This window comes from Eleginops maclovinus, chromosome 1 (assembly GCF_036324505.1).
Source record: "Eleginops maclovinus isolate JMC-PN-2008 ecotype Puerto Natales chromosome 1, JC_Emac_rtc_rv5, whole genome shotgun sequence".
NCBI lineage: Eukaryota > Metazoa > Chordata > Actinopteri > Perciformes > Eleginopidae > Eleginops > Eleginops maclovinus.
Genome location: NC_086349.1, coordinates 14952994 through 14967980, shown reverse-complemented (window position 1 = coordinate 14967980; position 14987 = coordinate 14952994). Strand labels below are relative to the sequence as shown.

Genomic DNA, 14987 nt, shown 5'->3' with positions numbered 1-14987 from the left:
CAGGTGGCTGTATGTGGTTGGATGAGTCAAACCATACATGAGATGCAGCTAAAAGCCCTCGGGGAAAAAATCTATCAGGTGAACCGTTAGTGCTGAATTTCGTCATCTATTATAGCTTCTAGACAATGAGGCCAGTTTCATAAAAATACAAGTTAAATGTAACTAAGACTTGCCACAGACAGCTGCCTGTGGTAATCCTTAAGCAGTCGCGCAATGCATTATGGGTTAAATAAAAAGATGGCCGTTGCAACAGCGACACTTAGCAGCAGACTTTAGGTTACAACTGTTGAAAAGCAACGTCTGAAACAATGTAAAATACCTTGTACTATTTAGTTGTTTTCTATCAATTTGACGGAAATCAAAAGATTAAATAACGGTAAAGAATTACAGCATGGAGCTGAAAAGACGTCCTGAACAAATATGGTACAATAATAAAAAGATGAACGATAGACTAAAGGATGCACAAATCAAATATGTAGGTATAAGTAATGGAAAAAAAGTTGAAATAGTTGTCTTAAAGTAATTGTTGAACAGTTGAAATAGGTAAATTAATATAAATGGATACACAGTTGGGAAAGTTAGCTGAAGGTTAGCTTAGTTTTGGGTAGTCTGGTAGTTAATGTAAGCTAATGGTGTTAGTAGAAATAGTTCTTGCTGCACATCTTGAATAAGCAACACAGTTGAAGACACAGATTAGAAAAAGAGGAATTTATTGTATATCATCTATATACACCTTTCAACTAGTTCTGAAAAGATTTGCACAACAATGATTTTTGAAATCTTGAACATGATGTCTGATGGTCATATACCCATGGCAACAAACCAAACATGGAAAGGAGTGTTTTGACAATTTTGGTTCAACTGACAGCAATGTCTCAGTTTTCTCTCCCAGTTCTTCTTCTCTGATCGGCATGCTGAACTTCCACCCATGTTAACAGTAGCAGCAACATTTCTGGTGTACACAGCCAACGACCCGAACAAAAAAGGAAGAAACCGGGTAGGAAGAGGGATATTTTTTAAGTTCTACTCAGTGCAGAAGACCCAGTGTTTGAGACAGCATGCAAAAATGGATTCCAACATGACACATGGATTCTGGATAAAAAGTGAAGACTTAACTAACATTAACTCAAGCCTATGTGGACATAACAGTGCAGAGCCCAACGGTGACAAATGTCAGTGTAATACTTTCATAGTTTTGTAGCAGACAGACAAGCTGCAGAAGTATAATGAAAACATGCAGTTACACTTAAGAGCATGTCAGTCTTTGAAGTTTAAACGTCTCAACTACTTTTCACATCTAACCGTATGTTCCCTGCGTGGGAACGCTCAGCAGCCTTGCTTATTTCTGAATAAATAGCCTTTGGCAGTATCAGAATTCAAGGTTACATGACGCTCCTAAATATTCCAGTGTCAATGAGAAAGAGATATCACCCCAGGGCACATTATGCAGAAACAGATCTGCATTAGTTACTCCACAAGCAATTCCAACACTTGTACATAAAAAATTTAAAAAACAGGTTGCAGCAAATCATCTGGATCAGTAGTACCATCAAACTGCTGTGAGAGGCAAGTTAAAAACAAATTCCAGCAGATGAATGTCTATTTCCTGGCACAGTTAGAAACCATGCAAACAGATCAAAACAAAAGACTCAGAAAGTACCATTCAAGCAAAATGAATGTTCAAATGTCACACTGGTGCTTGTGGCATAAAAGGGGGAAAAAATATGCATATTTTATATACAAATCATATGTACCTATCATCAGTAGTGTCTAATGTCAACATCAAAAGAAAAACACCCATCAGGATTTTTTTTTTTTTTACACAAAACAAAAAAATATTTAAAAACACAGCTCCATGTTCACAATGTCATCGTCTGTCACCAACGTGGGTTATGGCTACATCCATGTTAGCATTCAGTATCTTATTAAAATTAATGCAACAACCCCTTAGTCGAAGGTCTGAAAGATGGTAAAACCTGGACTGAACTACAACAGTCATTTTCATATCATATTAGAGTCTGGCTTGTCACATCTCACAGTGTTCATTTATAGGAAATAAAAAATATCCACAAATAAATAAAAAGTAAAACCATCCCAAACATTATCCCTGCCAAATTTCAAACTGGACTGGACCACATCTGTGATGCGATACCTGCAGGTGTCACACATCATGTGGAAGCTACAGTAGAGTGCAACTCCTTTCTGTGGGATCAAAGAGCAAAAAATGGCTTTTCATGCTAAATTACCAAATGTCCCATTACTGGATTTATCTAATGAGCTACAGCCTATACCAGAGGACATCTTGGTGTCTTTGAAACATGCTAGTAGTCCAGACACCATTACACACGACTAGAAACAGTGCTTTGGCGTCCCTCCCCCTTACAAACACACACACACTCAATGCAACACAATGTCACGATGCATTGCCGACAGAATATGAAGTGTTATTATTCTTAAACTTTAAACATTCCCGACTTTTCTGGACATGCTAAGTCCATCATGGGACATATTTCAGAGGTAAAAAAGATCAAACAAAAATGTCCCGTCACTACATAATAATTCCTGCCATGGGAAATGAAAAAAAAAAAAGGTTTGAGGGTGATGATATTAACAGTGGTAGTGGTGTAGTGATGCGGCCCATGGAGTAGGGGCGGTAGAAGGGAACAGGGAGGAGACACGAGAAACAAAAGGAGGCGGGGGGTGAGAAAAGTCAGAACGGGGAGGATGACTCAGTAGTTTTGGCTAAAAAGGTGAGGTAGACCTCGTCACAACTTGGGAGTGTGGCTTTAAAACTGGCAGGGTTTTCATTTGCAGTTTGTCTTTAGTGTTTGTTTCCTATGGGAGTGTTTTCTGGAGGTCAGCGCCTGGCCGCTCACATCTTGACGTCCTCCTCCACGCTGAGCTGAGACAGGGTCTTTTTGATGCGCAGGGCCGTCAGTCTGGCTGCTCCATTGGCGTACCAGCACTCCCTCATGATCTTCCCCATCACACGCAGCGACTGCAGGAAAGGGAACAAAGGATTGGTTTACAAACGTTTTCAAAACATAAAAAATAGACACCTGATTTCAAAGCTTGCGGAATATTTTTCTTTAAATGAAACTGAAGTATTTTAAATGTTTTGTATATCATTTCATTGATATTTCCCTTGAAATGAAGCCTGACCTGATGGATATCTCTGAAAACAAAACCGCTAACATTATTTTTAACCAACATTAGGAATAAATGCTGCAGTGAAACATAGTATCAGTATTCAACGCTGAGCCCTGCGTCAATAAGAGAGCCTAAGAAAAAAAGGATGTAGGATATAGATTAACTTAACACCATGGACCAACAAAAGTATAAAAATGGAATTTAACAATAACATCAATGCTACGCAACAACATCGATTAAAAAACTAGCAGTCTGTAGTAACCTAGACGTCCTGTAAAGTCCAACTGCCTTTCATTACAGCCACTGAAAGTATTTTTGGAAAATAAACAGCTGTTATTGTAAAGCTGATACGAGTGTGAAATACCTCGTAGCTCTGCCACCAGTTGGGCACATTGGGCCTCAGTTTCTGGTCACACACCAACTTCCTCATCTCCTCTATGGAGGGGTCCGAGGGCACGAGGTCATAGTAGGGCAGCTGGTACTCCTCGTGGATACCTGCAGTACACAACGAGGAAGCTTATCAGTCTCCGTTTGCAAGCTCCTGTTCATAAGACCGAATCATTTATACGAATACATTTTTACTTATAATGATTTATTTATTAATAACTCCGACCCCCCCAATCAGCTGTTGATAATGGTCTTACCTCCTGCATTGCAGCGACGCGCAATCTCCCAGTACACCAGGCCGAGCGCGTAAATGTCAGCACACTTGAAGGAGTCAAAGTGTTTCATGTTGATGGTTTCATCCAGGACTTCTGGAGCCATATACCTAAAGGCAGACACAGCGCAGCAATGAGTAATAGTAATAATTAGCACAACACGTTTTCAACTATCTTATTTACTTAACTACTAAAATCTTCACATTTTAAAGAATAATTATATTTTCAATAACTTCTAATGATTTACAAAAGCATAAAACTGGACACATTCTTTATTGTTATTGTAACATGACAGACGGTTACAATGTGTCTGTTGATATTTTGTGACTTTCTACCCCGTTTGCTGCACTCAAACCCAAGGCCATTGGGTTATCCAGAAGATGGAAAAATGTGCTCAAAAATAAAGAGTTTCATTTTGTAAGGTCAAGCCATTTAATAAAACAGGAGGCTATTTTCAACTTAACGGTAGTAGGTGCTACTAAGAATTAAAAGCAACAGGACAGTTTTTGGACACAAGCTGTGAACTTGTTTATAATATATATTTACTGCTGCATCTTATCCTTGTTGGATTTGTAAACAAAAGGAAAACAAATGCAGCCAGACATAGCCTTAAATCCCTTAGGTATGCCTCCATCAGTGTGCTTTAAAGTGAATGAGTGTGGAAACATTTACCTCTTTGTGCCCACGCGCTGGTTTGGTGCTATATCGATTGTGTCTGTGATGGACTCGTGGCGGACTGCCAGGCCGAGGTCAGCTATGGCACACATGCCGTTCTTCTTTACCAGGATATTTTTAGACTTGAGGTCACGGTGAGCAATGCCAGGCTTACCTGCAGGAGAGCAGACAACACATCATTACATTTGCATTGAGAGCAGAAACAGCGACAAGTTTTATGATTGTAAATAACCACTGTATTATGCGTATGCCTATATGCCCCTTCAGTTTTCAGTTTCTTTGTTTATTACATGACAGTTAATCTCACCCTGGGTGCCGAGGATTTCCATGTGTAGATGTGCCAGTCCGCTGGCTGCGGACAGGGCCAGTTTGATCATACCCTCGATGGTGACAGAGTAGCGGTTCAGATAGTCAAAGAGAGAGCCGTGCTCATGATAGTCTGACACCAGCCACAGCTGTGTCCATGTGCCATTGTCTGAAAGAGAGTAAATAACAATTAGAGAACAAATAACATGGAGTATATTCATTTACATACACTACATTTCAATAGAATAACAAATGGTGCAAATAGCCAAGTGTTTAGCTTCAACCAAGCAACACAGGAGGAGGGTAGTGTCCTTTGGCACAGTAGCTATCAGAAGCCATGCTCAGTAGGAAAAGGTATTAAAGGAAGTTATTTTACAATCCACAGTAGAGGAAGTAACAAAAATGCATCATGAACTTTGTTGTTGGAAGCTGCTGGTCTTGGAGGAAAACGGAAAGGGATCCCATTGTCTTTAGGAATGGGGCGCCAACAACGACTTCGACAGGCTTGGGTATAATATTATTCCATGTCCTCTAAAATAGGGTTTCAAAACGTCAACAAGTGACATTTGGTGCACTTTAACTATCGGTTCTTCCTCATTTTTTGCTCTGAAAAGGACTCGTTCTTACTGTTACTTTCTTGTGGCTGGTTTAGGATTTGCTCCAAGTGTTTACACAGCCCACAAAGTTTCTCACCTTTATTGTCTGCTGCGATGAATCCCAGGATGTTTTCGTGGCGCAGCATGATTGTCTGATAGATCTCAGCCTCTCTGAACCAGGAGCGCTCCTCTCTGGATGAGAAGATCTTCACCGCCACATCTCCTCCCCTCCATTTCCCCCTCCACACCTCACCAAACCGACCCTTTCCTATTATCTCCTGCAGAACGATGGTCCGAGCTACCGTCCTCTGCACAAACAGGGGCAAACCTGTAAGCGGAAAGACAAAGGGAACAAAGTTAGCCAGTCAGAATGTTTATTTATGACTGGTTGTAGAGGTTTAACAGTTTGTAGTACAGGATAATTTCCCTTAGTGTTGCATTTCCAACATGAGAGACTTTTCTGCTACTGTTCTTGAGAGGACACATAGGCTGTGAAGATATAAACAGCTTGTACTGACCAGAGCCTGACCCAGAGGTGGACATGTCGTAGATGAGGTCCTGCAGGGTCTTGTCCTTGGCCATGTACAGATGATCACAGGATGGGTCCTCTACCTCGAGCCTCTGCCTGTGGCTGTAGGCCCTCTGGTGATACTGGAACAGGAACACTCCGACCATCAGTAGCACACAGAGAAGGAACACCGGCCCAGCGATGACTGCAACCAGCTCCACCGGCCCCCAGGAGCCCCCTGAGGCTGACCAGTCCCCCTCCTTTGTTGGGACTGGGAGAGCAAAATAAAAAGAGACGGTTACACTCAATTGAAAACGTGCCACTGAAACTGATGGAGCTCTGGTTCTGAGGATGAAGCCTTACCGGGGACTTCAATACTGTTGCAGTAATCCGAGTAGCAGCAATGCGTGTTGAGCAGGCCTTCAGCGCTCAGACAGTAGAAAGGTTGTCCAGGGGGGACCAGATTGTCCCGGTTGATACAGATGCGTACGTGTTGCTTCTTCTCCTGGATGTAGTATGTGGAGGCCATGCAGGCGCCATCTGTTTCACACTCAAAGCCGGTCTTTTCACAGTTTGTGCAGTTACACCGTAAAGCTGCGGGAGAGGAAAGTGAGAGTTAATATCAGTTCACACTATGAGGTTTTGAAAGCACCACGTTACATCAAGCAGGGGGCGAGCTAACCCCAGACAGGATTCAGTGGAGGCATTTTGGGAGGCGCAGACAGAGCTTGGAGTTGAGAAGCAGCAGCAGCCAGGCGGCCCTGAAATCAGATCCTTCACTGCAGATGAACCCAAACACGCAGGGTGGAGACGGACCTGCCCAGTGGGACAGACAAAGTGAAACCCAACAAGGGGAGAGCGGGAGATCCGGCCAAATTCCCCGATGCAGCATTCTGCTCCATTACTCTTCTCTGTCTCTCACACAGAGAGCTGCCACTGTTTAAGCTAATGAACACAGCACACTCCTGCTCTGGGGCCTGTTAAAAGCTGACACAATGGAACTCCTGCCACCGCCATAATAAGACTACTGTGCTTCATCTACAGACTGAAAGAAGGTCATTGCTGGAAGGTCCACAAAAAGGCTGCCACGTCAAGAAACAGAAACTGAGTTGGTGGGGAAAACTCAAAAGCTTTAGATTAGATTTCGAGTTAATGTGATTTTGACTCATAGCACACATGCTTCTCATTTAGAATAGGGTCAGCACAAAAGGCTTCTTCCTACAACCGAACACACTGCAAAGCACGACCAGGCTACCATAGGTGAACAGGGAACTAGTTGCAACGTGGAAAAAACAGGGAAGCAGCTCAGCTTGAATGAAGCCCTTTCAGGGGTGACAAACTGTCTGTCTGACAACAGGGCTGTGAGTGAGGCGTGACAGGCCATGACCCGATCCATCGTTGGAAAAACAAACTCTACACCACTCAAAACTAAACACTGAAGACTTGGCAGAACAAGACGATCGCACCCAAAACAACGCAGGAGGAGACACAAGGCAGAAAAGAATTTCAATCCTTATCCTCCTTCATAAAAGGGAGCGGTTGGACCACAGACAATGTCTGGATCAGAAGAAAGAAAAGATTTTAAGAGTAGCAAGCTTCCACTAATCCTCTGTGTCTTATCCTGAGGGTTTCTTTGACCAGATGAGCTCACTGATCTCCGCTGTGTAACAACTTGGGTCCCTGTCAAAAGTTGATAGTTGATTTCAGCACATTCTTGAACCAGCTGAGTTGTCAAACAATCACACTTTTGTGCAGTTCAGTTTTCTTTTTTGAAACACTCCAAATGAATGGAACACTGATTGCGCCATCTGCATGCAACAGCCCAGTGGCCAAAACCACAAACCCCTGTGTCATAGGAATACTTTCCACTTATCTGAACTCTGGGAGGTTGCTTTTACATAGCGTGTATGCTGGCAACTATGCCTGTCCACTGAGCAGTAACTGGAAATGTGGAAAACTTGTTAAGAGTCTATTTCTCATCTGTTTGGGTCTGCGTGTGTCTTGCTCTCCAGGAGGTTATCGGGAAAGTTACAGGAAATGCGGAGAATGTCCAAATTCACCACAGTGTGCATGTAAATGGAATTTCCTGCTGATTACACAGAGGTAAAGCAGGATGGGCCTTGTAAAGAGAAAAAAACAAGCCGTGTGAAACATCACGCTAATCTGCAGCAGTAATGGATCAAATAGTTTAGCCGAAATAAAACACATGACAAGAATAACTGATATGGATTAGAATGCTGCATGATGCTCAATATCCATCATTACATTCAGATAAACTTCCACATTTTTCCATTAGGCATGACATCAATTGGTTTTAAGGGAAATAAATCATTAATTTAGTGAGTCCAGAAAAGGAGTCATCATAACAAAAAATCCCCAAAGAAAGAGTGACATTTAAAGAAGAAAAACAAATGGTTCTTTCCAAGGACTTTTTACTGATTAAGTTCTCCACACCGCATCACAGCTGGAAGAATGCAAGCTCGGTTTGAAGCCCTTCATGTTTCTCATTAGACTTAAACTTAAGGCTATAAACTACTTCTTATGACTTACACATTGCTCAAATATGCAATAACGAACTAACAACAGCAATGTAATAAGAACACAATGATTTGAAACGAACCAGCTCATCCATCATGGAGACTCAGTGTGTGGTGAGACAGATGGTACACAGACTTAAAGACTGAAGCTCAGAAAGGAAACCAAACATGGCTGAAAACACACACATCCCTTCTCCAGTGGATGGTCTGTGGTCTACCAAGAGTTTGGTTTGTGGCAAGACTTTGCCTTTCGTAAAGGCTAGCTTGTGAAAAGAACATATGTAGCCTGCTTCCACACAAACAAGCAGTACGGGTGGCCGACATGCAGAAGATCTATGACAGAATGTGATGTTTTATGAATAGAGATACAAAATGTTTGAAGGAAAAACATAATGTTAGTGTTGTCTAACAACTAATTGGGGACAGTCATCACATTGAAGCAAAAAATGCAATACTGCTACAGCCCTGCTTGTTGATTTGCTAGATTTTCTCTTATTATGACCCAATACAACCAGACATATCAAAGGAAAACAGAGACAGCACAGATTACATATCATCCAGCCCTTTACCTTTAAATAATTGTCAAATGTTAACACAACTCGTGCAAAAAAACTATTACATAACAAATTCAAACTACAACTCGGGAAAAAATCAAAAGACCACTTCAGCGTGATCAGCTTTTATAGGTTTGGCTTTGAGTTAAAACATTTTATTGTATTTTATAAATTACTGATAACATTTCTCTGAGTTGGAATTCAACAGACACTGGAATGGCTGCCGTACATGTAGAGATTGAGATTTAAGAAACATTTGGAGTGGTCTCTTCATTTTTTCTGTTTTGTTTTTTTTTGTCTAAGAAAGACCTGCTGACCCACTAGCCTTCATCTGCTCTGCTGTTTGCACAACGCTCATGATCTCACTGTATTCAGAGCAGAAGCGTTACAAATCTAGACTTGAATGAATATTATCCAGCCTAAACGCACATGGATCTGAGCGAAGGCTGGTGCATGCAGTTTTGGAGTGAACTCTGCTCTTGTATCCCCATAATTGGTGGTCTTTACACTGGTCCTTTGTGCTGAGATTAAGACGACATGAGGAGGGATTGGACTGGCCCAGCACGAACAAAGAGCCGAGTGGAGTGGGGGAGCGCACTTCTGCGTGGAGCAGAGCGGGGGGATGGGTGGCGCACAGGGGACAGACCAGGGTGAGCAGCAACAACCCCAATGTTTGGGGGCTGCTCTGGGTCAGACAGGAAGGGGGCTGGCCCTGAGTTGGTCATGACAATACGGAGGGAGGGGGCAGCGGGGAAAACGAGCGGGGCTTACAAGGCCCCCCAGCTGCGGTTGGGGTCTGCCCAAGTGACCAGCTGCGACCGTCATTAAAACCCAGTCTAGACTTTGACTTACGGGAGGGGGTAAACAACAGGAAAAGGGAACATTGGAGGAAATGGGGAGAAAACTGCATGTGTAAAGAGTGACTCCTCTGAGCTGCAAGTGTGTGAAGTTCCTATCATTCCGTTCATGTTGAGACAGGAAATGGCTGACACCATGAGGAAGGGATTAATAAAACATTGTTGCCGTAACCAGCATTGCCTTAACTTGGACCCGAGTAAAAACCACAGCATAGTCCCACTCCAAACGCCTGACACATCAACCTGGATGACCGCCTCAAGTGTGAGGAGTTCACTCTACTCATGCGGAGCAACCCAGTCAAAACAGGAGGTGAACTTTCTAGTATGGGGAGATAATAATGAAGTCTGTGGAAAATACGCGTGCTCGCTGCAGGGCAGCAGGGTTGCACAAACACAGTGGGCTTCTGGGAGCTGAGCGACGCAGACAGAGACAGTCGGGTACTTGCGTGAGTGTACGGGTAGCAGAGCACCATTACCAAAATGCACTGGCTGAAATTAGATCCATACAGATACCAGACTGAGAGCTGATCAAGACAAGCAGACGCCACCAGACAGTGTGAGAGCACACACACACACACACACACACACACACACACACACACACACACACTGTCCTAATCAATGCTCGGGATGGAGGAAAGTCATTACCTTTGTCTGCATCTCAGGGTCAGATTACTGATCTGATTCTAAAGTGAAGTCTCTGGGGGAGATGATGCTTCTACTATCTCTACCACCACCCTCCAGGCTACATCCCATCCTGTCTGTCCATCTGTCTGCTGTCCTGGATGAGTTCAAAGGCACAAAAACCATGAGCACAGGCCTACTTTGGATTTTATGCTGCAGCTCAAATTTCCAAACTGGTCAATTTTCCCTGTATAATGCAACAGTATACTACAGTACTGTGAGCCAATGCATTTGCCATGTGACTTGAGATTAAGCCCCTTTCCGAGTATTAGCAGGCCAGAGATTTAACAATTACTCCTTTATCTGTCTTTATTACTAACCGTTTTGTTGAATAAAAACAGTTTCAGCTTTAGATAGAGTGTGGAATCTTTAAATAAAATCCCATTTTATGCATACTTTCAGAAAAACAGAAATAAAAAATACTCTTAAGTCAAAACAAATAAGAATGCCATGTATGGAAAAATAATACAGTCACACAACACATATTCAGATAATGTTCCGACACTAAAAGAGCTTCTTCTTGTTATCATCACCAAATGTTCCAGACTGTTGATGTAGTAAGATTTCACTTTGCACTGAATTGTTTTATTTGCATTGTCATCATTGCATTGCTTGCACTTCAAGCACTAGCTAGATAATACACACCAACACTATATCCGCCATCTCAAGATTTACTACCAACCACCGCACTCTGGATCGTCCCAGTCAGTGGACTGCACACCTTTAAGCAGAAAACAACGAGGCAGAGTAAGTCTAATCTACATTCCAACTGAAGCCAAAAAAACAAATTTAACACTTCTTCAAAGAGACGGGTAATGGAGGACGGGAGTCAGGTTCAGCCCTTTAGACATGAACTCACATAGCTACCGAGTCTGTCTGGGTGTACTGTGACAATAACAACACTCCCAAGTACACTTTAAAGTTTGGCACTAAAAGCAGATGTAAATTTAACCCGAAACATAGACAACAAAAACATTTAAAACAGGACAAAGTGTTCTGGGTAAATGAACAGCATGTAGAAGTGTTCAGCAGAAGGTGGAGTAGCAGGCTCTGCTAATAGTCACTTGTGGTCCAACATCAGTAATGGCCAAGCTGGGTCAGTCCGAGGCTACACTGTCTGCTGTAGCAATTAGGGCCCAGCGCCTCCGGGCCAACGGAGGTCATTATGGGGGGAAAACTAGACCACCCTCAACCTGACTCGACCCTGTCTGGATCAGTGCCACATTATAGACACGTTTGTTTTTTTAAAAAGGAGGAGGGTTCCAGCCAAGGGGGCAAGTTAACATGTTATACAGCAGTGGGGGAAAAAGAGACCACTTCAGCATTACCATTTTCTCTTGTTTCATTATTTATAGACATGTATTTGACTTATATTATTTTTATTGTATTCTATAAACTACTGACAACATTTATCTGTGTTGGAATTCAACAGACACTGGAATGTCTGCCATATATTTAGAGATAAAGATTAAAGGAAATTTGGAGTGGTTTCTTACTTCTTCCGGAGCTGTATTTATTACTTTATGCAATCATAATTTAGCTGCAGAGTTTCGGCAGCAGAAAAATCCGTCCATCTAGAACAGGTCCTGACAATGGCAACATATTTTAAGAAAAAAATAATATATATATAACTTTCTGCTTTTCAAGCTTGAGTCTGGAAATATTAACACCCTCCTCATCTGGCCAAACTCTCTGCTCTTTACAGAAACACACCTTTGAACCCGTCTCAACCTTTCTTCGTACATTCCCTTGGCTCCAATCTATTGGGCAGGTGTACACATGTTCCAAGCTGAGAAGCTCATGTTTCCTCCACCTGAACTCATTCACATTATGACATTAAACTGCACCTGTGGCTGAGTTCAGCCCTGCACAGGCAGTTCCCTAAACAAGTTGATGTACAGACTTCATTGTTTGCTGTTGCCTCGTCTTTGATTTTACACAGAAGCAAAACAGAGATTTACAAGACTCTTTAGATAGCTTGTTAAAGTGCTACTAAAAGTGAGTGCAAGAGATAACCAGTGGCCTTCCTTTAACCTGGGGGGTAAACATAACCCATGATAAAGCTTGGCTCAGGACCCAATGGTGGCAGTGAGAAGTAAAACAGAAAAGGGACCACAGATACAGTACAGACTACCTTCTGATAAAGCACCAGACCTATTTATATGACAGAGATGGAGAATAAAAAGGGCGTGGGTAGAAGAGAAAGAGACGCGCCCTACCTCACGGCAGTGTGGTTGACAGTGCCCATATCACATTGCTATTGTGCTCAGTGCACCCAGGAAGACTGCGTCACACAGGCATGAATTGCGGGTAACACTAGTGACTCCTGAATACACATGGAATCAACAACACATGACACATTCATCAAACCGGTGAGTAGAGTGTTCCCACAGAAACATACTACACTAACCACAGGCCTCGAATCTGCTTTGGTTTAGCTATTTTCAGGTCTGTCTGGTTTCAGCCCTTGCATGGTGCAATCCATTATAATGGTGTGAAACTGTGGCTTCAGACAGAGGTGTGGGCCCCCTAAATGGCAGACCTCACCAGCTGGAAAAACCCATCATCACCCCCTGTCTGCAATGGCCACACAACCACCCTCACACATCATTGTTAATAGTGCAGTATACCAGCCAAACAAACGGACCACTCAGGTGTGATCATTTTTACAGCATGCCTTTAAATGAAGCAATCCACCTTTGCGTACTGCACCTTTAACTAAGCGGGGGAGAAATATTTATGATTCTTGGAATCATGATTCAACTATTTAAAGCACAGCATGGGCTTTAACAGGGGACAATGCAGTCAGGATATTTATTCTGATCCTACAGTTATTTTTTAAAATGTTTATCTGGGTAAGTTGCTCCATAATAGGACATGTTGCAATAAAACAAACAAACAAACAGCATGGTGTACAGAAGCCACAAAATGCGTATTTCTATAAAGTGTTTTATATGAAATCATGGTATAGAAACGATGGTGTTTGGAGTTATTCAAAGCTGAGTAGACTGCTTCACAGTGGAAACCAGTTTAGTACAACATATGCCCGTGTGGAACTGTGTCTCAGCTGCCGGAGCAGACAGGGGTACCATAACTGGCGCCTCAAAAGACCCCACTTGCCACATTTCCATCACAATGAACCCAGACTTCAACTCTGACTTCTGTCTGGGTATCTGAAAGCACGGCTGTTCTCACCCTATGCCAGCATTCACTTTCTGCTGGAGGCCACTAAGCAGCCTTTTCACTCCTTACAAATGGACACCAATGCAAGAGCTGCCAGTGTTTACTCTCAATAACACATTTCATGCACAAAGTAGGTTAGGCCTTCATTCAGCGACTCCATTCTGCTCCATCCAGTGCAAACATGTGACGACACTGCCCCTGAGCACATTTATGTGTTTAATGCCTTATCAGCACTGAGTGTTGTACCAATGCAAAACAGTGATAAAGGGTCACACTCCAACAGGAGATTGTTTTGTAAATATGTTAGCACAGTAACATAACTTCAGCAGTAGACTAGGTACAATATACTACACAACAGTAGACTGCGTTAATACAATTGTTTAATTTAGTAGATTGGTTCACGAAGGAAAAACAATTAACAACATTATTAAACTTATCCAGTGAGCTAGCATGCGTTAGCCTCGAAACAAACCACCACCATATTGTTGTTGTGGTTACTTGCTCTGTGTTCAATAACGACCATACCAATCCAGCGATTTTTCCCAGTCGATACAAAAATAGACAAAACCAACATTTTAAGGGGCTTTTGTATCGGGCAACAGTGGTATTGAGGTCGACGCTAGCTTGGCACGGTTAGCCAAATCCCCGACACAACGCGCCATGACAAGGAGCGACAACAGGCGATGCCCAGTCCGGGAAAACACATCGAGACAAAAGCCGGAGAGGTGCTCAGATCAAACTTACCATCACCGACGGCCACAAACCCGCACAGGGCCAGCAGCGTAAGGGCAACTTCTCTTATAGCCATTTCTTCAACATTCCCATCTCTCCGCGATGAAATGCGTCCGAAGAGTGTCGTTATCAACACAAGCAGAGCTGAAACACAGCCACAGACCGACCGCACACACAGACACACCGCCAAACACTAGCCAGCCAGCCCGGAGAGTGACGCGTTTAAAGGGGTGTGCGCGCATGTTTAAAGGGGAGGGGAGGGCTACCCGCTGCGTGTCCCTTTCTGCCACCACCGAGGTCACGGCTGTGTGTTGTAAATACTAAATGTTGGATGGATTACAAACTTCCAGTCTAACATCATCAAAACAGTGTGCAGTAGCAAAGAGTATGCACCATTCGAGTGAATAAAGAATACATCTTAACATTATGAATTTAATTGAAAGGTCCATTGTGGGAAAATGGCCGTAATGCTGTTTTCAGACTCTTTTTTAATGTCAAATTTAAATTATCTGTGTGGGTTTCGACTGACAAATGTTTAACATAAAT

General features: G+C 42.7%; 1 protein-coding gene across 1 annotated transcript; it reads right to left on the bottom strand.

Moving 5' to 3' along the window:
• Positions 1 to 693: 693 nt before the first annotated feature.
• On the bottom strand, positions 694 to 14643 carry acvr1ba (activin A receptor type 1Ba). Its single transcript, XM_063885087.1, has 9 exons — positions 14454 to 14643; positions 6258 to 6488; positions 5905 to 6165; positions 5484 to 5714; positions 4792 to 4959; positions 4482 to 4638; positions 3795 to 3919; positions 3515 to 3645; positions 694 to 2998 (listed from the first exon to the last, which is right to left on the bottom strand). Exons 1-9 carry the CDS (start codon positions 14515 to 14517, stop codon positions 2873 to 2875), a joined length of 1494 nt encoding a protein of 497 aa, XP_063741157.1. The 5' UTR covers positions 14518 to 14643; the 3' UTR covers positions 694 to 2872.
• Between the last annotated feature and the right edge of the window lie 344 nt (positions 14644 to 14987).

Excerpts from the sequence above, each read along its gene's own strand:
- acvr1ba (XM_063885087.1), bottom strand. The coding sequence starts at position 14,517 with ATGGCTATAAGAGAAGTTGCCCTTACGCTGCTGGCCCTGTGCGGGTTT. Across the intron at positions 6,489-14,453 it reads GTTTGTGGCCGTCGGTGATG|CTTTACGGTGTAACTGCACA; the intron begins GTAAGTTTGATC and ends CCTCTCCCGCAG. Across the intron at positions 3,646-3,794 it reads GCGTCGCTGCAATGCAGGAG|GTATCCACGAGGAGTACCAG; the intron begins GTAAGACCATTA and ends TGTGTACTGCAG.